General features: G+C 38.1%; 1 protein-coding gene across 1 annotated transcript; it reads left to right on the top strand.

Annotated features, from left to right (window-relative positions):
• The first annotated feature begins 1,529 nt into the window (after nt 1-1,529).
• Nucleotides 1,530-22,068, top strand: LOC149020967 (golgin Putative 1). The gene is made up of 21 exons (XM_089149220.1): nt 1,530-1,895; nt 5,834-5,914; nt 6,047-6,096; nt 6,217-6,855; nt 6,983-7,045; nt 7,903-7,980; nt 8,119-8,322; nt 9,074-9,130; nt 9,435-9,509; nt 9,592-9,663; nt 11,196-11,258; nt 11,364-11,462; nt 11,981-12,058; nt 19,413-19,481; nt 20,037-20,084; nt 20,185-20,280; nt 20,398-20,474; nt 20,900-20,945; nt 21,081-21,179; nt 21,278-21,322; nt 21,670-22,068. The coding sequence occupies exons 1-21, from the start codon at nt 1,868-1,870 to the stop codon at nt 21,739-21,741; spliced, it is 2,139 nt and encodes a 712-aa protein (XP_089005346.1). The 5' UTR covers nt 1,530-1,867; the 3' UTR covers nt 21,742-22,068.
• Nucleotides 22,069-23,943: the final 1,875 nt, after the last annotated feature.

Raw genomic sequence — 23,943 nt, 5'->3', positions numbered from 1 at the left:
CAACTAACTCACCATTGGCATTTTGTTTTGTTTGTTTGTTTGGGGTTGGAAGACTCGTTTGTTTTGATGCATGGGAAATTATAAAAAAAAAAAAAACGAAGAAGAAGAGAAAGAAAAAAGGCAGGCCAGTCAATCATTAAGGGTCAATCTGATCCAGCCCAGCCCAGCCCAGTTGGTGTCAATCAAGGTTAGATTGGGTTAGGCAGACCTGACAGCGCTGGGCCTAGATTGAGATATCCAAGCCCAACCCAGGCGCAGGTTGGACTTGAGTTGAGCTAAAAGGACCCAAGATTGGCCAAAAGGATTTGGAAAGGCTCAGTCCGAGTGGTTTCACTTTCACATCTAACTCTGCCGGGCCCCACAGGTTCACCTGGATCGTTAATGTGATCAATCATAAATTTTTTGTTTTTATATCAAAAAATAAAAAATAAAAAAAAAAGAAAAAGAAGACAGACAGGAAGAATAAGACGACAATAACAACAAAACAAAACAAAACAAAAACAAGAATATGTGTATCATCAAAGACTGAGTGTCGCCAAAAATGTTTGGCACAACCTAGTGTAGCAGGCGATTCTTCTAATCAAACCCAATGCTATGAATATGGGGTGTTCTAATAATTTAGTGTACATAGAACATCCTTTGCTGTTTTGAGTCTAGGGGACATGTTCACTTCGGCTATATGGAAGAAAAAAAAGAGCAAATTGCCATGATACCCTAAAATGGGACCTTAAAGCATTGACCCCAAAATTGGATTTTCATTGAATACATTTATCAAATTTATCATTGAAAATAGTTAAATCATTGTTTATTATATAAAAAATATCCTTAAAATAAATAGTGTTTGGAAGATTTATAATAACAAATTAAACAAATATATCTAATAAAAATTCAATTTTAGGGTCTCTATGTTTTTTAAATTTAAAGTGGATGTCAAGTGTTTTAAGGCCTCAATTTTGAAGTGTTAGTGTAATTTACTCAAAAAATAATCATAGCAACAGACAGGGTTTTTGAAGCTACCAAAATAAAGGTCTGATTTGGTTCCATGAAGCTCAACTAGGCTTGAGGGACATTCTCAAATGAAAGATCTCTTTGGAATGGCCCCATAAGTTGTTTTATTTTCTGCTGTGTTCATGACTTCATGGGTCTTCTGACCTCGCTTATGTACCTCAATAAAAAGTGTACACTATTAAATCGAACCAAAATCGAAACTGATCCGGTGGCAAATCATACGAACCCGAAACAAAACTGGATAAACTTTCAAGTCGGCTTGACCCAGACCGACCGCTTTTGAGTAAAATTTTGTCTCAAAAGTCAAAACCAGGCAAAGTGGTTTGACCCGATACAGATACCATGATCTAAATCCTTGCCCTACAGATCTACCCTCAACATGGCAGGGATTCCAATCGAACTGGTGATCCTATGGTATCGAACGCAATTATTTCGGACTTCTTTCCGAAAGAAATATTTCGGGCCAGAGTCTCGTCTTGTGATGTCTCCATTTTCAACAAGACCACCATTTGTTCTTTTAACTTTCTCTTTTTATTTCCTTCTGGTCTGAGTTTACATTTGTTCGATCTGGTGAACTGCAGCGAAAGCAGAGCGTGAAGTCGATTCCCCCCTTTTATTTTCTTCTTATCATTCCATTGAAATTCGCAGTTTCTTTCTCTTGACTTGCAAGAAGTAGAATACAGATTCGACGGAAGGTTGTTTTTTCTTCGGAAAGTTCGAACAAGATTCCTCGGTTGTTGATGTTAGATTTCTGCTCGAAAATGTCGGGTTGTTTCCCTCCTTATTCAAAGAAATCAACGCTCCACTGATCGATCTGCACGCACCAGATTCGGATAGTGATTGATTTTGCATATCTGCAATGAGTTCGTGGTTCAAAGTTGCAGAAGGTATTTCATTCAGCTTCTATTTTTTATATTCTTAATCGCTGTGGTTATCTGTCGAAATACATTTGGATTTCGGTTGTATTGTGGTAATGTTATTATGGTTTTTTAGATTAGGTTTTAGCGAAATTGGGCAAGGGAGAAATGTGATTTAAGAGTATTTACGCCACATGTTTGAATCTTCTTGTTTGAAGAGTGAAGACTCTACTGTTTCTTAGGTTTATTTCCTTGGGATTTAATAATTGATCTGGCATTTAGTGACTAGGAGATGCCTAAATTTACCAAACACATTGTTTGTAGTTATCAGCCAGCAGCATACTCTTAGCATATACGGGATCACGAAGTTCTGTTTAATCAACAGCCAAATCAAGAAATCAACTGAAAACCTTAAAATATACATTTAGGGGCATGATGGAGTAAATGATTATCAATTAAATGATAAAAAACAATGTCAAATGAACCTTATCCAACTAATTGGGTTCAGCTGCATGGATCCTTGGCCTCATGTCAGCTTTGCACTTGGCCCAAACTATGCATGCTGATTGGATTCGGAGAATTACAGAAAGTACCCGAGGCGGAATGGATGTGTAGATCCTTTACATTCGCTTTCAATCCTTTCCTTTGGCAGCAAGAAAGTCAAGAAATGTTTCATCGAGATTAATTATTCAGATTCATCTCACATGGAAGAAGATCTGGATGGCACCTAACTTTCTCTCGAAAAATAATTTGGGTGTTAATTTTGAATATGGTAGCACAAGATATCAGCCTTGGATTGCATCTTATAGAGCTTTTAAGTAGACATTTACTTCCTTATTGTATTGTTTTGCTGTGAAAGAAAAACAGAACTCATTCACCTGTTAGAACATGTCTAAAAGAACGTTATCTTTCCTTTGGTGTTTAATGTTATTACCTAGTTGCTATGGTCCCAAAGACCAAATAGTTTAGCCCTCTTCTGGACAGAACAATCCCTTCACTTGAAGGTTGAGAAATAAATTGGGTGGGACAATTAAGATTAAAACGAAAAATAATTGAAAGAGAAAATTTAAATAGGAAAAAGACAAATCAAAATCTTTGATAGGTAGAACATTTCAAGGATGTTAGTTCTAGAAGTCTAGTTTAATTAAAATTAAATTTAGATTAAATCAAGTTCATGATCTATTCATTCCATAATTTATGATCTTGATGTGTAAAGTCGAGTAGAATCTATAAACTGAAAGCAAAATAATATGAAACCACAAAGTGTGTGGATTAAATCCTTTACTTTTGAGGTTTTGTTTCTCAGGCCTCAGGGTAATTTTGGTTTATTGGTAATATCTTATTGGATCCAGAGATTAGTGATTGTAAGGTCGTATCAGATGCCTAATGCCTAACACACATTAACTATCGCTATAGATAATGCAGGCCTTAGGATAGGTTGCCATGGTGGGCTGCAATAGAAGTAGAGCATTAAAACTAGAAGAATAGGAAGAAGAAGAAGGAATAAAACTAGAAGAATAGGAAGAAGAAGAAGGAATTTAGAGACTGGGAGAAGAACTCATAATCTGATTCTTAAATAACACTCAATTTATTTCTCTATTCCTTCTAATTATGGGTGGATGTTACAAGCATGTTTTTAAAGGAAATAAAACACAAATCTTAGTTGAAATATGAAACTCAAAAACAAGTTCAAACCAAAATCTAACTCACTCCTATGAAGGAAAGCTAAAACAATTAAAAGGATAAAACTAAAAAAAATGGGTGTTTTCTATGCTGAAGGCTTCCACACAAGTGAAGTCTCGGGGGGGGGGGGGGTTTAATTTTCCTATGCAATCATACCCCCAACAATTTTTGTTGAGAGGCTGTTTCGGTGCCTTGACCTTGGGGATACAACTTTGGTCCATTGATGATTGCACCAAGGCCTGCCCCTAAAAGGCTAAGACTAAAACTGAAATAATTTATTTAATTAAGTCCAACACTTGGACCAATTGGACAGGTTCTTTTTGGGGTTGGATTGAAACCAGTTGAACCAATCTATTGATACTACATTAACAAGTTAGAGGGATTAGATTTGGTGTACATAGTTTTACATGATTATGCATACTCATGCATCATTATTATTCATATTTGATCAAATTGCATGGATTGTGGATTGTCATTGATTATGTGGTAATGTGGATGGTGATGAGATTATAAGATATTTGATTAATGTTGTGATTGGTTTGGTGGGTTTATTGTGATTCTTTGCTTCCCTTATTACAGGAGTGCATGTGGTATGGGATGCATGCGTAATTGTAATAGGTCATAACATCATATAAGTTGTGTGTGAATTTGGGTAAGGGAATATACCTACTACTATGACCTTTGCCAATAGGGATTTAGGAGTTGGATAATCCTTACAGTGCAGGTACTATTGTTGAGATCATTGTTCAAGGTACCTTTCCTGGAGTACGATGTTGATTCCCCTTTCTAGAAACAATCAGGGCCATTGTGAGTATGTCCCACATGAGGGCAATAACACAGTTGTAAGGTGTTGACCTAGGCTACTTTCAGCATAAACACGGTTTCTGATCCACTACACCTCATTGCGAATGAAGAGGATGGGTGTGATCCTACCTGATCTGTCTTAGTAGTACCATACAAACATTGACCTGGTGATGGATTGCTAGGTTCTTATTTTCTAATAAATAGGTCTTACTTTATCATGGACTGTGGTTTTGTCTTATTGCTCGCTTGCATGATTATTTATTCTAATGGTTTTATTGATATATGTAGATATATGATGTGTTAGAGTTCTGCATTGTATTTGCATTTCCCCTCGCTAAGCTTATGTTGGAGAGCTTATCACTTGGGGGATATTTGTTTTAGACATTGTTGCAGGTGATACACCAGCTCTAGAAGAGTAACTTGGTTGGCACATGAGGCAGAGGCACACTACCCTTGTTGTGTGTGTGATGACTGCTTATGGGCACTAGAGACTTAGTTATCTTTATTGCTTTAGCTGTAAACATTATTGACTTATTTAATTGTGATGCCAGATATTGGCACTTTGGATGTAATAAAGCAGTAGTTAATACTCTAATATTAGTCATGAGACCTTTAGTAATTTATTAGTGTAATTTTTTTTCTGCTACTAATGATTAATGGATCCTTTTTATACCATTGATATTGAGATCTATGGTGAACTTCGCTCAAAACTATGTGATCTTGGACTGTGTGGTGTGCTGATGTAGCATACCAGTCATACCTTGAACCTAGCAATTTAGGTGGGGTGTGACACACACCATAGTTGTAGAAAACTAGAAAATTGTATTCACAAATTTCTGAGCTCAATTGAGAGTGATGCACTTATTTACTAAGTTCATAGAACAAACAAACAAAACCTTGTTTTACCAAGTTCTATGAAACTAACTAATATAACTTCTTTGCTGAGTGCTAATCAGACGAGGACTCAACTACGGGCGCCAAACAGAAGCTATCCTACGGCTGAGCTAAAGAACCCAGTTAGCACCTCCTGGCTGAAAGCCTGGAACATTTGGCCCTTCTTTTTCTTTCCCGTGTCTTCTGCATAAATATTTTTATTCAATATTTATATTAATGGTATAAACAATTTTAAGAACCACCACCCCTTTTTTCTTTAACTCGTTGTATAACATAGACTTAATAAAACAGGCCCCGTTTCTGAAAACCTTTGGTGTATGGTTATTTTTAGAATAGGAAATGCTAACCTGAACAACCAGTAGCCATAAATTAGCAAACAACCTCTGGCTACTCCCATTTTATTTGCAATTAGCATTTATGCACTTCTTTTTTTTGTATATTTTATTGATTTCATGCTGTATTTTCATCTTTATGTGCATTAAAATTGAAGGTTAGTCTGTCAGAAGTGTTTACTGGTTTGGTTAAATCTTAGACCAGGACTGAATAAGGCATTCCTTTGACTCTAAAACAACTCAATTTCTTGTCAGATTTATTGGAGGTGGTAGATCGTAGAGCAAAGTTGGTCGTTAGTGAGTTGTCTGATGAGCAGTCTGATTCACAACCATCAGGTATAGGTCTTAATTTTTAGCTTAGTACATACTTTTATTTGCTTGCTTCTTGGATCATTTACTTATACACTTATTGTCTTACCTTCAGTTTCCTCAAGTCATAATTCATGTTTGTTTCCTTTGTCTTTGTAGCATCCAATAGAGGGGAATCTCAAGCTAGGAGGACAAAACTAAGAGAGAAGGTTTTTGTTGGCATTGTCTCTTACCTCTTTTTTTCACCTTGAAAAAAGAAAATTCATGCAGACTAACAACTTGAATTATGTTACACAATCCTACGTGCTGAGAAAGTCATTGTTTTACAGGCTCAGAAAAAACTTTCCTCTAATGAATCCATTAAAACAAGGGATACAGCACGGGAGCAAATTGGATTACAAGAATTAGCGCCCAATGGGTCAGATGAAAATAGTAAGGTGGTTTTGTCATCCGAAAATGTTGGGACTGTGTCTACTATTTCAACTGTCCAGACAAGCAAAGAACTGCTGCCCGATGTTAATAAAGACACTGCTTCATCAGATATATCGTTACCAGAAACACCCCTGAATGATGTATCTAGAGATGAAGCTAATCATAAAGCTGAAGTTCCATCTATGGTTAATGATGCAGAACCTGTTGCTCCATCTATGAGTGGTGAGCTTGTTGTTGAGAAAACACCTGAGGGGCATGAAGATTCCTCATTGGCCCTGTCCACAGCCTCTGAAGTTGAGGCTGTTGATAGAGATCTTCCAGCTGATGGTAGCCAAAATATTAGGTTGACAGCTGAAGATGCTACAGTAAATGCTGACCAGGAGAAAACTGAACCTGAAACTGCAGATACCAACATTAACAATGACACACAAAAGATAGATGCAGATATCAAAGAACAGTTTGTGTCTGAGCCGAAGAAGCAACTGGAGCACAAAAATAATAGTTCTCCAATGATGGTGCAAGATCAACTTGAAGAGGTAAAGTATGTTTCGTAATGAATTATTGGTAGATTGCTAACCCTTTGCATTTTGTATCTTTTACATCCTTAGGTTTCTGGTATTACCTTTTTTTATTTTTTGACTAGCCCCTTTAGTTGTTTGGCAGGCTCAAGGACTGCTTAAGAGTGCAATTTCTTCTGGTCCATCAAAAGAGGCCAGGTTAGCCAGGGTAAGCTCTTGCTTTATCAGGGTGACCTTAACACCATTTTCTTGCTTTCTTAAAGTATCATATGCACTCCAGGAAGAAGCATAGCCTCAACCATGTCTCCCAAGACCGGGTCGAGAGGAAAAATTTGCATGTAATGTTTGAGTTGGTCAAATGTGAGGATCTGAACAGTTGGTTTCTTATCTGTCTTTGCTGGGAGACAGTTTCTAACAAAATTTCTGTTGAATGAAAATATCCTAATTCTGTTCCATTGTACTCCTATCTTGTTGCTGCTGTTCAGGTCTTAATTTATGTGGGAGCCATAAATGTCTTGATCATATTTGCTGTGATCTAATGAATGGTTTAAAGTGTGACAGTGATTTCTATCTTTGGACTATTGTAGATGGGTTCACTGCACTGGTTTGTTTAAGTATTCTTGTTTCAGTAATTACTATCCTAGACACGTAATGGGTTCATGGTATGGTTATTCGGATTACAAGATCAAACCAGCTTATGATTGGAACTTTTTAAGTAACGGTCTCCAAAATTCATTTAACGACAAAAAATTTCCCCTTTCCATTTCACCTCACTTCTGTATTTCTTTTTAGTTGCTTGATAGGTGCAAAGATAACTTTAAAACTGCTGTTAGTACTTAGTAATATATTTCCTGTTGTCTATAAAATCTATTTGAAGTTGTAGTCCATGGATCTTGCTCCACCACAAGACATAGTCCTGAAGATTTTAATTATTGTACTTTCTAGATAAGCTTATACATGAGCGACTCCAATGCAGTACTTTTCTGTTCCAGATCTGGTTTTGTTGCACATAAGGTTTTCTACTGGCTGGTTGCTTTATGATTTTTTGCTCTTTTCAACATGTAGGTTTGTGCTGGGCTTTCATCTCGCCTTCAAGAATACAAGTCTGAAAATGCGCAGCTGGAAGAACTTCTCACTGCAGAGGTACTTATTTTCCATCTTGGACCTAGTGATATTCTTATTTATTCATATTGGCACCAAGCCATACTCTTTTTTTTTCCCACCCCCCCCCCCGTGTGCGGAATGAGTACCATGTTTATCAGTCAATTGCTACCTTAACAGAGAGAAAATAGCAAGTCACGTGAAGCTCAGATCAGGAAGCTACAGCAAGATCTATCAATATCCAAGATGGAAGTGACTAAAGTTGAATCAAATATGTTGGAAGCTCTGGCTGCAAAAAATTCTGAAATTGAAGCCCTTGTCAGTTCAATGGAGTCATTTAAGAAACAAGCTGCTGTTTCTGAAGGAAAGCTTTCTTCTTTGCAGGTATGTTTCACGTTGGTGATTGACTCTTCTATTTTAGAGGTTATATAGATACTGTAAGTTAGCTAGCTTTCTTTTTTAGTAATCACAAGATCGTATTTATGAAGCAGTGTCAATACCTTAACCCATTAAAAAGGGGCTTGCTGGCCTTGGCCTTGGCTGGAGTTGGTGATGTAGAACCTGTGCATAACCAAACCAGCTTCAGTTGAACCAACTAAACCATGTCAAATCAGTCAGCCAGGTCTTCTAGAAGGGCCAAAAAGAGGAAACACTGTTCACACAAACAACAATGCGAACAGTGTTATAGTCCTTTGCCTTTGTGCAAATGATACTACTAGATCTTGTGGGGCCCAACACCAGATAAGTGAAGGCCCTTTAGAAGACTGAAGATCTTATTTGGTTACTACTTTTATGTCATTCTAGTTTCTAGTTTTGTTATTCATGCATGTGTCTTAATTATAAAGCCTAATAGTTTCTAATTTTAATTTTTGTAACTTTCTGTTTAGCTATTGCTGAGGAATATTAGCTAAATAACTCACCAGGGCCTTGTGTCTATCTTGGTATTAGGAGTATCTAATTTTTGACAGAAAGAAGCCAATTCAAGTTTGTTTGTTTTCTTTTGCTTGTGTTGAGCATCCCTTGAAAATTTAAGCTTTAGTAATTTTTGTTGGACGGAAAACCTAGACAGGTTTTTAATTTGGACTTTTTAACACATTGGTGAATATAATGATAGTCTTCTCATGTTTCTGATCAGGCAGACTTGGACTATATTATGAGGAACCGGGAACTTACAGAGACACGGATGATGCAGGTAAGGAGGTTGTTTCTTTTTGCTCAAATTATGAAGATGAATTAGTTTGGTTTTCTGGATCTTTCTTGCTGTTGGTAGTGGAGGTCCTTGATTACATTGTGGTGCCTGAGGATTTTGCAGTTTTTCAGTTGTTGGTTGTTTGTATTTAGTTTTTGTCTGTTGGGTTTGGTGGGTGTTTTTTGGCTTTCATTCTCTCTGTTTCTCTCATATTCTTTGATTGACTTATTTTGTTACCTACCATGGAAAAGAGATGAAAATAAAAATTCAAGGAAATTCTGAGACTGGAGCTTGTTATATTCACTAGGCTTTAAGGGAGGAGATTGCTTCTGCAGAACGGAGAGCAGAGGAAGAGCATGCAGCACATAATGCGACCAAAAAGGTTAATTGCTGAATCTGTGAATAATCATTCCAAGGCTTTTGAATTTCGTTCCATGCACTGTATTGATGTCTTTAATGTGCAGGCTTCTATGGAAAGGGAAGTAGAACTAGAACATAGAGCTGCTGAGGCATCGACAGCCCTTGCAAGGACACAGGTACTGTCAGGGCCGGTGATGTTGATTGGATTCCTAAAACTAGTTAAAGATGTGTACTGAATACTGACTAAATTGATCCATTGTTATTATGTTTTGAACATGTTGGTAAATTTACATAAATGTTAACAAAGTGTCTGCTGAAATATCAACAACAAACTATTTGATGAAAAAATACTTGCTTTTTATATATTTATTGCAGTTAATAAGCATCATTAGATAAATTTTAGCATAAATGACGATGTGAGATTGATGAGTGGCAAAAAATGGAAGAATGATCATGTTGGAGTTGGTTTGAGAGTAGCTCCAATACATGATAAACTATGGGAAAGTCGTTTGAGTTGGCATTGCCGTGTTTAACGGAGGCCTTTTAAATGCTCCAGTACAGAGGAATGGTATAATTCAGATTGAAGGAACTAAAATAGCTCAGGACAGACCTGGAATAACCTTGGGGAAGCAGTGAGAAATGACATGTGTGACCTTATATCTAATATAAGCTTGAATGAAGCTGATTTGAAGACAAGGATCCATGTAGCCAACCCATTTAGTTGGGATAAGGATGAGTTTTTTTAATCTATTGCCAATTTGATCTTATCAATGACCATTCAATGTTAACTACTTTTGCATTTTCATGTTACCAAATGCATTCTAATGTTTGCTACTTGGTTTTACATTGATGAAAATTTTGAAGTCTTGTTATAAAAAATTGCATGAGTGCAGCATTATATATGTATAAAGTTGCACATGCAAATGCATTATGCATTTGTATTTGTACCCAAATATGAATGACTAAAATGAACTATTAATTTTCACCCAAAAAGAAAAAGAATTACTAATAATTTTTTATTGATCAATTGGTTTGATAATTTTTTTTTTTTTTTTATGTCCTTGTAATGGATTAGTTTGACTTGTAATATGATTTATTAAAATAAATAAATGAGGAAATTACAACAATTATTTAAAGTAATTTAGAAAATTACTTGATTGGTACCAATCAGATATAATATAATTCATGACAACTAGAATTTCAGTTTTCATTTTAATGAATTAATTAGGAGGTTTTTAAAGAATTAGATGAAGTTAATATTAATAATGATTATAACTATGGAATCTAAATTACACCTTTTGGACATTAATTAGATGTCTATCAGGTTTTTAAGGACGTGAAAAAGTAGCCATGATTCTTCAATTTATGCTTTTATAATAATTACTTACAGATACATATATTGGCAATGAAGAACTTTACTGAGATCTTTCATGTTTACAAGTATTAGCTTCGGAAGTTTAAAGGTTTTGAAGCCAAGGAGTGGTAAGCGGCCAAAGTGTCAAACACATGACAGTTCTATTTGGTTATGTTAACAATACAAAATGTCAAATGGAAGCTAAAGTTTTTTGATATTTAGAAGATTCTAATTGCTCTAAAAAATGCAGTGTTATATTGAAACAATTTCCTTTTTCGTCTTTAAGAACATAGATATTAAGTGCTATTAACTTATATGGTTCATTGCAATCTCTATCAATGTGTCATTATTCAGAGAACATTGGATGAAAGGACAGCTAAGGCAGCAGAACTAGAGCAGAAGTTGGCATTACTTGAGGTAGAATATTTGTGTTTCACAAATGAGATGCAGTCTTTCTTCTTCTAATTTCTAAAGTGAGAATACTTAAATTTCCTTGGATTGATTATCGTTACATTTTATCAGGTTGAATGTGCATCACTAAATCAAGAGCTGCAAGATATGGAGGCTCGTGCCCGCCGTGAACAGAAAAGGTCTCCTGAAGAAGCAAATCAAGCACTTCAGGTAGCAAGAATTAGCCTGTAGTATGTTGGGACTGATGAAATCCTGGATGGTGAAGCTTATGCACAAGCTAAAGTTTGATGCTTTAATTCATTTCCTAGAAGTGATAAATACTTGAGAATTGAGATGATGCATTTAGCTTTTTAGTCCATCTTCATGAAAATGTTGTTTTCAGACATACATAAAACTGTTAATATTCAGAATATCTTTTAATGATTGGACAAACAGTGATGTAAGCTTATACTTTGTGCTGCTTAGTATTCACGAAAAAAATGTTCCTTAGTTTAAAGGAAAATTTGTGAATTCAGCTTGGGGTCATTCTCTCTTAAGATAAAAACTTTCTTTCTCCCTAGCTTTGTTCTATTCACAGAAATGGATATTAGTTCTTACAAAATAACTCCTTTATTTGGCTACCATCTTAAGTTTTTCTATCTCTTGTTTCAGGCAAATGTTTCAAGTTCTAACAATTTCTTTTTAAGCTCTCATTTTTGGTCATTTACTTTTTATCTTCAAATTTAAAGATACAAGCATGGCAAGAAGAAGTTGAACGTGCTCGCCAAGGACAAAGAGATGCAGAGAGCAAGCTTTTTTCTTTGGAGGCAAGTGTCTTTTGGTTATTACTTGACAACATTGTTCTTAATGAGGACCTATATCTGTGATTTATGACCTCAGATCAAACATTTTGAGCTAATGGTTGATAGTCAATGGTTTATGTAAACTTGATGCTTATATGAGATGCCCATGGACTATGGGTTTCTCCCAAGAATTGAAGTACTGGGTGATGATTTTCATTATAAATTACTCCTCTGATCAAATACTTGATTCCATTGACTCCTTATTACTTGTATCTAGTCACTTTATGCAACTGAATATTGCATATATTAAGAAGAATAAAAAAAGTTCACCTTGATGAAGCTAATTGTATTACTCCTCTGATCAAATACTTGATTCCATTGACTCCTTATTACTTGTATCTAGTCACTTTATGCAACTGAATATTGCATATATTAAGAAAATTAAAAAAAGTTCACCTTGATGAAGCTAATTGTTTATTTTGTTTCCCTGTTCTTAATAATTCTTTGCTTATCGCTATCGTAGCATTTTAAGGTAGTCAGGGTTCCAATATTCCAGGGGGAGTCCAGGGAGGAATATCCACAGGGGAAAGGAGCTGAAGTTGACCCTGTGGAGCTGGGGTGATTGCTCCCATTGGCTGATGATAGCAGCATTACCTACAAGCCATGGAGCTCCCTCAAGCACTCGGTCCTTGTCAGTGATGGTGGGGATTTGAATCGAAAAATATCATTGTCGGGGCAGAATGTCTCCAAGTTACTGGGAACCCTCACTGTTTGATAAAGGAGGATTTAACGACAGGCAAGGGGAGATTGGTTCAAGGAACTGGCCTACTAAGGCATTGTGCCATTTCAGAATACCGGGTTCAAGGGCTGAGGGGCAGAGAACAGTGGAAATCACAGACATGGAGGAAAGGAAAGAGTGGGTGGAGGGGGGAGTCTTTAGAATTCATCAGGTCATTGGAGGGGAAACAGATGGCCAGAATGGCTTTAGGAGGGTCATCAGAGGCAGAGCAGAAGGTCCCTGGCAGTCTAACTGTTATTTTGTGGGATGCATATACATCAACTTAGGCTCTTTTTGGTATCAATTATCATTCTCAATTATGAGAATTTTTCATTATTTTAAATTTTTTGGCATCTATTATCAGTTTTGTTTTTATTTAAAATAATAGAAAAGTATAAAAAATCCATAATAGACTTTTTGTCTATTATGGATTATGGTGAGAATTTGATTCTCTTCATTTATGCAAATGTTTACTTAAAATTTTATAGTTAAGAAGAGGGTAAAATAGTCAATACACATTCTTTTATAAAATACCATATATTTTTTTCTCTTTTCTCACTTGCTCACTTGCTCACTATCATTTTCTAACAATTTTTTTATTTTGATATACCAAACTTATTTTTCATTCCATAATTTATTTTTGTCAAAATTCAGCAAACCATTTTTCATTCTTGACTAATAATGAATTCTTGTACTTATTTTTTTTTTAAATAGGCATAATAGAGAATGAGAATTGATACCAAAAAGAGCCTTAGTAATGTTGAAGTTATGTCTTTGTTTGCATTTTCATCATTATTTTTAGGTAAAACATAAAATTTCCAAACAGTGTTGACTTTCAAGTGTATTTAACTATGGTAAACAAAAAAATCTCTCTATGGAACACCTGTCGTCTTTCTCTTTTTGACGATCATGTCCTCTTCCACCCCTCCGCCTGACGGCCCTCACCTTTGCTGCAACCCTCCCTCCATTAACCCTGCTGCAACTAGACCCTGGAAGTCCCTCTTTTCCTCTTCTAGTATTCCTCCCACCGACTGTTCCCTCTCTTTCTTCCCCCCTTTGACCTCTTCCCCTTCGCCTCTCGTTCGCTGCCCCTCCTCTGCCACTGAAGCTGGTATCCTCCGCTGGCAATCTGCGTTGGTCGGCCAATTCCTTTGGCCCTACCCTCCTTTTGGTATTGTCAAAACCTCTCTATCTAAATAATGGAAGTCCTCTAGTTTAATGGACTCCTACTTGCTCAACTCCGGTTTGTCCTCTTCAATTTCAGATCCCTTGCCTGCAAATCCTGTGCTCTGGAAGGCTCCTTGTGGTTTGTGGGTCAATCTCCAATTCTCATCAGGCATGGGAGCCCTTGTTGCCTCTCCGGTTGACTTCAACTCGATTCCCCTGTGGATCAACTTCCCTTGTCTCTTTCTGGAATTTTGGAATCAAGAATGTTTGGGTCGAATCAGTTTAGGTATTGGTCGACCTCTCTGTAATGAACAAAAAACTCTCTCTATGAAACGCTTCTCTTATGCCCATATTTGCTATAGAGCTGCCTTCCTCCATATCCATTGAAGACGATAAGGGTCTTTGTTTCAATCAGATTGTTGTTTATGACTGGATCCCCCTAAAATGCATTCGTTGCTGCTCCTTTTTGGTCATGATGCCATCACTTGCAAGTCTGGCTTGCTCGCTGCTCCTCCTTGGGTTTCCTCTGACCCTCTTCTTGATGAACACATGCCAGAAGATGTCGACGTTGTAACTATTTCCATCATCAACATCCTTGAAAAAGTCACCATTGATGACTCTTCCCTGTTTTTGTTGCCGGATCCATTGAAGTTGCTGCCGTCACTGGGACCAAAATCTACCTGCACAAACGTCAAAGAAAGAAGCCTCGAGGCTGACGGTTGATGGAACTACTCCTCTACCTATTGTCGTCAAGTTGCCTACTGGCTCTTCTCCTGCTCCAGCTACCGGTGGTCCTCCATCCATTGACCTCCTGGTCACTAATTGATTCAGGTACGCTTTCTCTAGTCCCTCGAGCATGCGTCGAAGTTTTCCCCCTTCATGTCAACCCATCGCCTCCCTTATCTAGATGCCCCCCTGCAAAATTTCCAAACTTTGCATCTTGTCTCCCCCTGCTATGGTGATCTCCCCGACAACCCTATCTCCTCTCCAGCTCCTTCTTTTCCCCTATTTTAATCAGCTCTATTGGGCCTAATACATTGGTTTGTGGTGGTCCCTAGTACCAGCCACCTGTCCCACCCTTTTGGCCCCAAATTTTAAACCTCATTGGAACTACTCCCTTTTGCCAAGCCCATCCAGTGGCCCATTTTCATCCAGTGTCTTCGAGCCCACTTGGTCCTCTAAACCATTCGGCCCATTTGAGACCATTTTAACCCAACATCCCAAGACCTATGCCCATCTACCCCTGGACCTGAAACCCCTTTTAATCCTCCCTTAGTCCTGAGCCAACTATCCATGGATCCGTGGGCCCCTTATAACCCATCACCCTTGCACCTGAGCCCTTCTACTCCTAACTCTGAATCCTCTCTTGATCCCAACATCTTTGAAACCCCTTCCCCTATTGGGTCCCCCTTGTGTGAGACCTCTCCCCTTGTTGTGAGTTTCAGTTGGGTCTTCCCTCCCTTATTTTTTATGCCCCCAACCCCATTTAATTATATGTCTGACATGCTTATTTGGAACGTTATGGGGGCTTAACTCCCTAGCTAATCAAGCTGAAGTGAAAAATACCATTCATAACTTGAAAGCCTCTTTTTGTGCCCTTCTTGAGACTCATGTTCACTATAACAACACCCATTAGATTGCTCAGTACCTAGCCCCCTCTTGGTCTTTTATTTCAAACTTGAACCCCCACCCCAATGGTTGGATTGGATTTTGTTGGACTCGTCTAAATTCCAAATCTCTCTCTTGACAGCTTCTCCCTAATTAATGCATCTTCGCACCTCTTTTCCTTCTTCGTCGTCCTCTTTCTTTTTCTCCATTATTTACAATTTCAATCATGCTTTTGCCTGTGCTTCCCTCTAGGATGACCTTTGTTCTATCTCTTCCACTATGTCTTGTCATCCTTGGGGTTTAGGTGGGGACTTCAACGTTGTCCGCTTTTCCCATGAGCAGGTGGGTGGTTGTGCCCCACACCAGGTTGTGGTTGATGCCTTCAATTCTTGCATCAAGGACCTGGGTATGACTGATCTCTGGTGGTCTGGCCATCACCTTACCTGGTCTAATCACAGAACTGGGTTCGATCGTATGACTTTTAAGCTTGATTGGTTCTTAGTGAATGATCCTTGGCTCTCTTGTTATCCTTCCTCCCATGCCTCATTCTCCTCTCTTAGCCTCTCAGACCACTCCCCTTGTCTCCTCCATCTTCAAGGTTTCTCTTCCTTTGGCTCCAAACCCTTCAAATTCTTAGACATGTGGCCTTCTAATCCCTCTTTCCTCTCCATTGTAAGGGAGGCTTGGGGAAAGCCTATCCATTGCCCCTCTCTCCCTCTCACTGTGTTCGCTAGGAAGCTTAGAAACACTAAGGATGCTCTCCGATTCAGGAAACTCTTCCACCTTTGGCAACATCTCCTCAAGGGTTTCCTCCTGCCGCTCCGATCTCTTAAGGTCCAATCACTCCTCCAAGCTAACCCTCTCAACCCCTCTCTTGCCAATGATGAGAAGTCCCTCTCCTTGGAGCTTTTCTCCTTTAGCTCCCAAAAAGAAAGCTTTCTCCATTAGAAATTGAGGATCAAATGGCTTGAGCTTGGAGACTCCAACACTACATTCTTCCATAGGTCTCTTAAAGCTCGCCACAACTTCAATTCCATCCCCATCCTTCTCGTTAGTGATGGCACATGGATCTCTGACCCTCCTAGTATCAAGTATGAGGTGATCTTTTTCTCGGGCCTTCTTGCCCCTCCTTCCCTTCCTCCTCATTCTCAGCTTCCTCCCTCCCTCCTTAACAAGTTTATTGACCCTTATTCCGTTGATTCCCTTTGAGCTATCCCCTCCACTGAGGAGATCCTTTGAGCCATCCACTCCCACAAAGCTAACCGGGCCCCAGGGCCTAACAACTTTAGTATGGGTTTCTCCCTTGCCGACTAGGATCTTTTGAATGACGATCTTGTCTGTGCAGTCCGCAGTTTCTTCTTCAATCCTTGTCAACTTGCCTTTATCAACCAAACCTTCTTTTGCCTGATCCCCAAATCTTCTTGGGGTCTCGCTCTACGGATTTTTGTCCCATCTCTCTTTGTAATCTCCTTTACAGATTCATTTCCAAGATTTTAGTCCTCCGCAATGAGCCCTAACCAACATGCCTTTATCTCGGGTCGTAGTATTGCGGATAATATCCTCATTTGTGCGGAGATTGTATGGGGTTTGATAGAGCCTCCCATTCCCCTGTTGTCCTCCTCAAAGTTGACCTCCATAAAGCCTTAGATTCCATTTGCTAGTACTTTACTTGTGAGGTCCTCTCTGCTATAGCTTCCCTTTGCTTTTGTCCACTAGATTGAAGTCTGTGCCTCCTCTCCTCATTTCTCCATTATTACCAACGGCTCCTCTGCTAGTTACTTTCCCTCCAGTGTTGGAATCCTCCAAGGGTGCCCCTTGTCCCCCTTCCTCTTCTTTCTTTCTCTGGAGGTTCTCTCTCAGATCCTCCAATCCAAAATTGGTCAGCTCCTCATCTCCCCCATTTTCCAAATGCAAAGCCTTCAACCTCACTCATCTAGCCTTTGCGGATGATCTTATGATCTTTTCTAAAGCCTCCCACTCTTCCATTTTGTCCATCCTTTCAGATCCTTTTTACTTTGAATCACTCTCAGGCCTTAAGGTGAACCTTGACAAATCTTCTATCTTCCTTTCAGGGTGTCTCGACTTGGTTCGTGACACTCTCCATCAGCTCACCAATTTCAAGCTAGGTTTCTTTCTTGTTGTCTACCTAGGTGTCCCCCTCATCCTGGCCAGACTCACCTACCACCATTGCACCTTGATGCTTGACCACATCCGTAAGAAACTCCAACTTTGGAAAGGCAAGCTTCTTTTTACGTGAGTAGGGTGGAACTCATCTGATCGGTCCTTCAGTCTTCCTATCTCTATTGGTATGGTATCTTCCCCATTCCTAAATCCATAATCCGCTCTATGGAAATTCTCTTCTGCGCCTTCATTTGGAAAGACTAAGAATCTTCCTATTTCCTTCACCCTATCAGCTAGGCAAACATTTTCCGGCCCAAATCCGAGGGTGGTCTGGGTATCTGTCGCGTTCGTGATGTCAATGTGGCTTGCCTACTTAAGCTTATCTAGAAGATTGCTTCCAAGCATGATTCCATTTGGGTCAACTGGGTCTATTCCTACCTCCTTAAATCTTAGTTGATTTGGTCTGCCCCACCCCTTCCAACCCTTCTTGGGTTTGGAGCAAGATTCTCATCTTGCAGCCTATCACCCTATTTGCCATTTCCACCCACATCTCCATTGATTCCTCCATCTCCTTCTGGCTTTTGACTTGTGGCATCCGATGGACATTCTCTTCATCGGTCCCCGTTTGGTGTAGGAGTCTTGTATTCCCAAATCTACCCCCCCCCCTTCCACCTTCATCTCTTATGGCTCTTGGTGTCCCCATTCTCACCCTTGTCTCACACAAGCTTAGTCCTCCTTTCCCCCTGTCTTGGATATTCCCCAAGACATCACCATTTGGCTCCCCTCCCCTTCTAGAACCTCCTCTGCTTGGAACCTTTTCTGCTCCTGCTCCCCTCCTTGTCCTTGGGCCCCCTGGTTTGGTTTAAAGGGCACATTCTCCGTCACTCTGTTACCCTCTGGAGAGCCCTAAATCTTTGTCTCCCCACCCAAAGTTTCCTCATTAGCCGCCATATCCCAGCCAACCCTAACTGTATACTGTGTTGGAATGGTTTAGAGGACCTTGTTTTTGCCACCTTGTTAGTTCCCTTTGGGAGAAAGCCCTTACCTCCATTTGGCCTCATTCGCGTCGCTCTCATGGTTTTGTTCGAGATTGGTCTTGGATATTGTGTACTTACTTAGGCTAAACTATTTGTGATCAGGTTGGTAAGCTAGTTTTTTGTGCCACCATCCACCACCTTTGGTGGAGCGTAACCTTAGGAGATGGACTTCCAAATCTCGCCCTTTGGATATGATTGGAAAGCCATCTACTTTGATGTTTCCTCTAGGCTCTTGTCTTCCCCCCACCTCCCTTGTTGCGGACTCCCCAAGGAATAGGCTCATTGTTATTACCTGAGGTCTTGACTCTATCTGCCATCTCCCTCTTGATGGCGGGTCCTTTGTACATTCCCTTTCTTGTTTTAATATTTATTGTTATTCACCAATATATATATATATATGGGAAGATACTGCATTCAAACAAGTAGTGAGCTGATATTAAATCATAGTAGACCAGTTGCAGGCCTTGCCATAGCTTTAAATAATTGCTACTAGATCCTTTGATCTATGTTTTTTGGTCCTTTATAATAGACACTTTCATGTTGCTTACTCTGTTTTTGTATGATGTTTGGTGGCAACCCATTTGTATTTTGTTTTTCTGCTACATTTGAAGTGTTTATGAACAACAATTTGAGCTTGTTTCTATGTCTACTCATTTTTCTTCTGCAGGCTGAGGTTCAAAAAATGAGAGTGGAAATTGCAGCCATGAAAAGGGATGCTGAGCATTATTCCCGGCAGGTCTGCAGTTTCTTTGGTTAACAAATGCTCTACATTCTCTGGGTTTTGACTTTCTTACTGATGTCATCTTATTGAGATGAGACATACAATGTAGTGCAATTCAAGACTGCTGCAATGGGTCCGGGTCAAAATTTAGATATTCCCATGCCTGGAAAATCGACTGACCCATACATGGGCCGGCTTGTTCAGTTAGGATCAAATGTGTGAATCCAATATTTTCTTTTTTACTCCAACTGCGCAAGTGCTGGCTCAGGCATCAAACCCTCTACTTAGCAGTAAACCAACGTTATACATTTTTATTTTTTGTTGAGTTTCTGTTAAGGTGAAAAAGAAAGCATTTCTTTATTGGTTAGCCTATTAATGTAGCCTATCAATATATTTGGTCCACATTTTACAGTTACATGTCCTTTAATTATTAAAAAAAATGACTAAGTTGCAGACACTGTCACCTTCTGATCTGTTGGTATGCCAAAATTAAGATTTCCGGTATATTACATACAGGCTCATGTAAAGCTATATTAATTGGATTCCTCTTTCTTGCTAATGATTTGCCAGGAGCACATGGAACTCGAGAAAAGATATCGTGAACTAACTGATCTATTGGTATGTCAGGCTTCAGAATTTCTTCGATCATTCATAAATAAATGTTTTTATTGGTGAGTTCTGCTGGCTCACATTGTGGAATTGGAAAACTATGACTCAGTACTACAAGCAAACGCAACTTGAAACCATGGCTAGTGAAAAGGCTGCAGCAGAGTTCCAATTGGAGAAAGAAATAAAGCGTCTTCAAGAAGTGCAAGTCTGTCTTTTGGCTAGCTTACGATGCCCACTTGTTTTATTTTTGATCCATCTAAAACAATGTTTCTATTTATGTCGCTGTTTCTTGTATATAGAATTTACTATTTCACTCAAACAGGTTGAAGCAGAAAGAAGTAGGATCTCCCGACGTGCATCATCAACCTGGGTAGAAGACACTGACTTGAAAACACTTGAGTATGTAACGTCCTCTCACATCAGTTTTCATTGTCTCCATCCTCCCTCAAAAGTTTAGGATAGTTTTCACTGAAATGAGATATCATTTGTTTCTTGTTCAATGTGCTATTTTGTTTATCCAACATGCTCCAAAATTGCTGGTCACCAAGATATGATTTATTTGGGATGTTTTGTAAGCTCAAAGTTAATATACAATTCAGGTGGTTTGAGACATCCTTACTGCTTAAGCTCTAGAAATTAATGGGATATTCTTTTATGCTGTAGATTATCTTACCTAAGCTTCTACTTCTATCGAAATTCCAAATTGTGGTGTGGTAGACAAACAATGAAGATGTGTACCAGTGTTTCTTGTTGTCTCTCAAAATAAATCATCTCACACTTTTTTTCAGCAAATAGTCACTTTTTTCATGGAATAAAACCTGCAGGCCTCTTCCTTTGCATCACCGACATATGGTTGGGGCAAGCTTACAGGTGTGCCAAAGCCTTAACTCCTTTTGTCCCCCCCCCCAACCGCCTGCGCGGGGAGCCATCTTCTTTGTATCTCTTGCACCCTTTTATTCATTTTTTTTTTTTTGATAGTCTCACGGTTAAAATTATTTCTTGTAGTTTCAAAAAGCAGTAAAGCTATTCGATTCAGGGGCTGTACGGGCTACTAAATTTCTCTGGCGATACCCTTTTGCTCGAGTGTTCCTACTGTTCTATCTTGTAAAAACTGATCACAGAAATCTATTTAGAATTTGTTGCTAGTAATATTATATGAGAAGCTTGTAAATGCTTAATGACTGAACAAAACTCATTTGCAGGTATTTGTACATCTCTTCCTGATGTATTTGCTGCATCGCCTTCAGGTATGTTTGCTTGTTCCCAAATTTATTACAGGATGTCGATCTTAAAGCACTGTTGAGTTAAAGAAACACTTCACTCTGTGGCTGAATGATTCTGAATCTACTTAAAATGATCACTTGATGCCTGATAATCAATAGGGAAATGCATTCGTTTATTTGACGAATAGCAATATTTCCTGTCTGGACAGAAGTAAAGTAAAAAGAAAGGTGTTGAGACAAAAACAAAAATAGTTTGAATACTTTTTTCGTCTTCACCGACAATGATTATGAAACTAATTCAAACCCTACTAAACCAACCATCTGCAATTTGGTTATTATCAACCATCTCTGATATTTTGCCTGACCTGTAGGAGCAAGCTGACAGTTTTAACAGCAGAGAAGTTGCGGAGTCTATGGGACTTACCAACCCAATCTTGCCATGAGACTTCAGATGGTGCAGGCTTTTTGGAGTTACCCACAACTTCTGATTGCTTGCAGGGAGCCAGGGATACAACAAAATTACTCTCTCTGCACTTCTCTTCTACATCAAGCATGAGTAATTCCACCCCCCCCCCCGCGCAGTGGGGAGGGTGGGGATGGTGACATATCATTGGTATCTAAATGTTGTACTGAGATCACTTGGATATATATACCTGTGTCAATGTTTATGTATATACTCATCAAAACATTATGGCAAGCAATTGGATTGATTTTTTATACCATGAATAAGTACTTTGGTGTCTTTACCAAAAAAAAAAAGAGAGAGAAAATACTCTGGTGTTACTTTCCTAGACTTTTAGATGTGCACCATGAAGGACCCATTAAGATAGATGATTTACTTATCAAACAAAGATTTACACGGATGATAAGCTTCCTTATCTGATTTTATCATATAATTTTTTATTTCTATTTTACTATGTTTATTCAAATTTGCTTATAGTCTGATGGTGGTTTCAAGCTCATTGATAAGGAAAACAGAGGTCCATTTACAGCTTTATTTTACATAAGTTCAGCCCAAGAACTTATCAACCAAGTCACAGGTAAGTTTTTAGGGGTGGCAAATAATTGTGTGGCCTCCTTGGTTTAGGTACATTTGCTCTGATGCCTTAGCCTTACTATCCGTATGAATCTGTTTTCTACCAAAAAAAGGTAGGTAGAAAACAAAGGAAGTTCCTTGGGGCCTATACAAATTTTAAGTTCTCCCTCTTTCATCAGTCACTTCTTTAACCATTAATGGCAGGGATCGGTTGGTTCTTCATCCTCTTGGTCTCCGTGGTCCGAAATTCATCTTTATCTTCTTTATATCCAATGAAATCCTGGTCCTTGTTTTTACGAAAGAGTTTTTGTTCTTTATCTTCTCGACCGACAGTTACTACAATAAATTGTCGGTTGATATTGTTTTCTACTTCTAAAGGCTAATTTTATCAAACGATTAAAAAAAGATTTTTGCTTTCCGAAGCAGTTAGAATCATTTATGGTATTTCTCATAACAGAAATATTTAGTGGGTTATCAAAGGATCAGTAGTTTAAAAAATGGGAGGAAAAAAGAATAAGAAGAAGAAAAAAGCAAGAAAAAAAAGGAAAAAGAAAGAAAATAATACCATAAGTTGTGTTAAACAATGGTGAAAACTGAAAAAGGACCACAAAGGAGAAGATGGAAACAACTTTCCATTCACTGTCTTGCTTATAACAAATGCACCTATATTTTATAACTTTAATTTTTCTTTATTAATTATATAACATATATTTCCTTTTCACTACAACAGATCCAATCGTTTCATTTGTATGTTTAATGAAAAGACGTGTGAGAATTATTGATAATGACATGATAATAAGTCAATTTCAAATTATTCTCCGAAAACCTTTCTTTACCATTTTTTTTTAATTTTTTTAATTTGGATATGGTTATAAATTCATCTTTGTTACCCATATAAGGAATGTTCTGAAAATGTCAATTGTTTTAAATGCATTTATCAAGATATCAAAATCTTTCTATAATATACTTTACAATTTGTGGCAATTAAAGTTTGCATGCATTTTTAAATTATTCATCTAGTTCACCAATTTCATATCTAGATTATTTGCTTTATGATTAAGAAACTTCTATCTTCAAAATACATAATCCATAACCTAGGCAAACCCTCCGTACATGCACTAAATTTCAATTAAGTTAAATATTGACATATAAAACAAAAGGATTATGAATTACCATACCTCTGTTTTTAATAATTTTTTTAGTCCTTGGAAGTGTAGCTGAAAAGGTCAATGACATTACAAAAGATGCAATTATGATATACTGCAGGACTTAATATGCAATTAAACCATACTAAATACTTTATTACGGCAAACAATCTAGATTTTTTGATAAAAAAATTCATTGAATAAATTTTTTTTTTTTATAATAAAATAGTTTCTTTTTCTTTTGAACTCTAGCTTGTATATATAATTTGTATACTCTAGGTCATAGGGGTATTGGACTGGCGGTAATTATTTTACAGAAAAACAATTTTGACCCAGGGTGCAAATCATATAGTAAATTTCACAATCTACCAAACCTCGGAAAACCCTCGATGCATGCCCCTGCTAGCGATTACTAGGATTGTAAAGGACATCCAAAATTTGATAAACTTAACGTAGAGTATTGT

The sequence above is a fragment of the Hakea prostrata genome, chromosome 3, assembly GCF_041222555.1.
Source record: "Hakea prostrata isolate BN-2017 chromosome 3, UWA_Hpros_2, whole genome shotgun sequence".
NCBI lineage: Eukaryota > Viridiplantae > Streptophyta > Magnoliopsida > Proteales > Proteaceae > Hakea > Hakea prostrata.
This window is presented reverse-complemented; position numbering and strand designations above follow the sequence as displayed.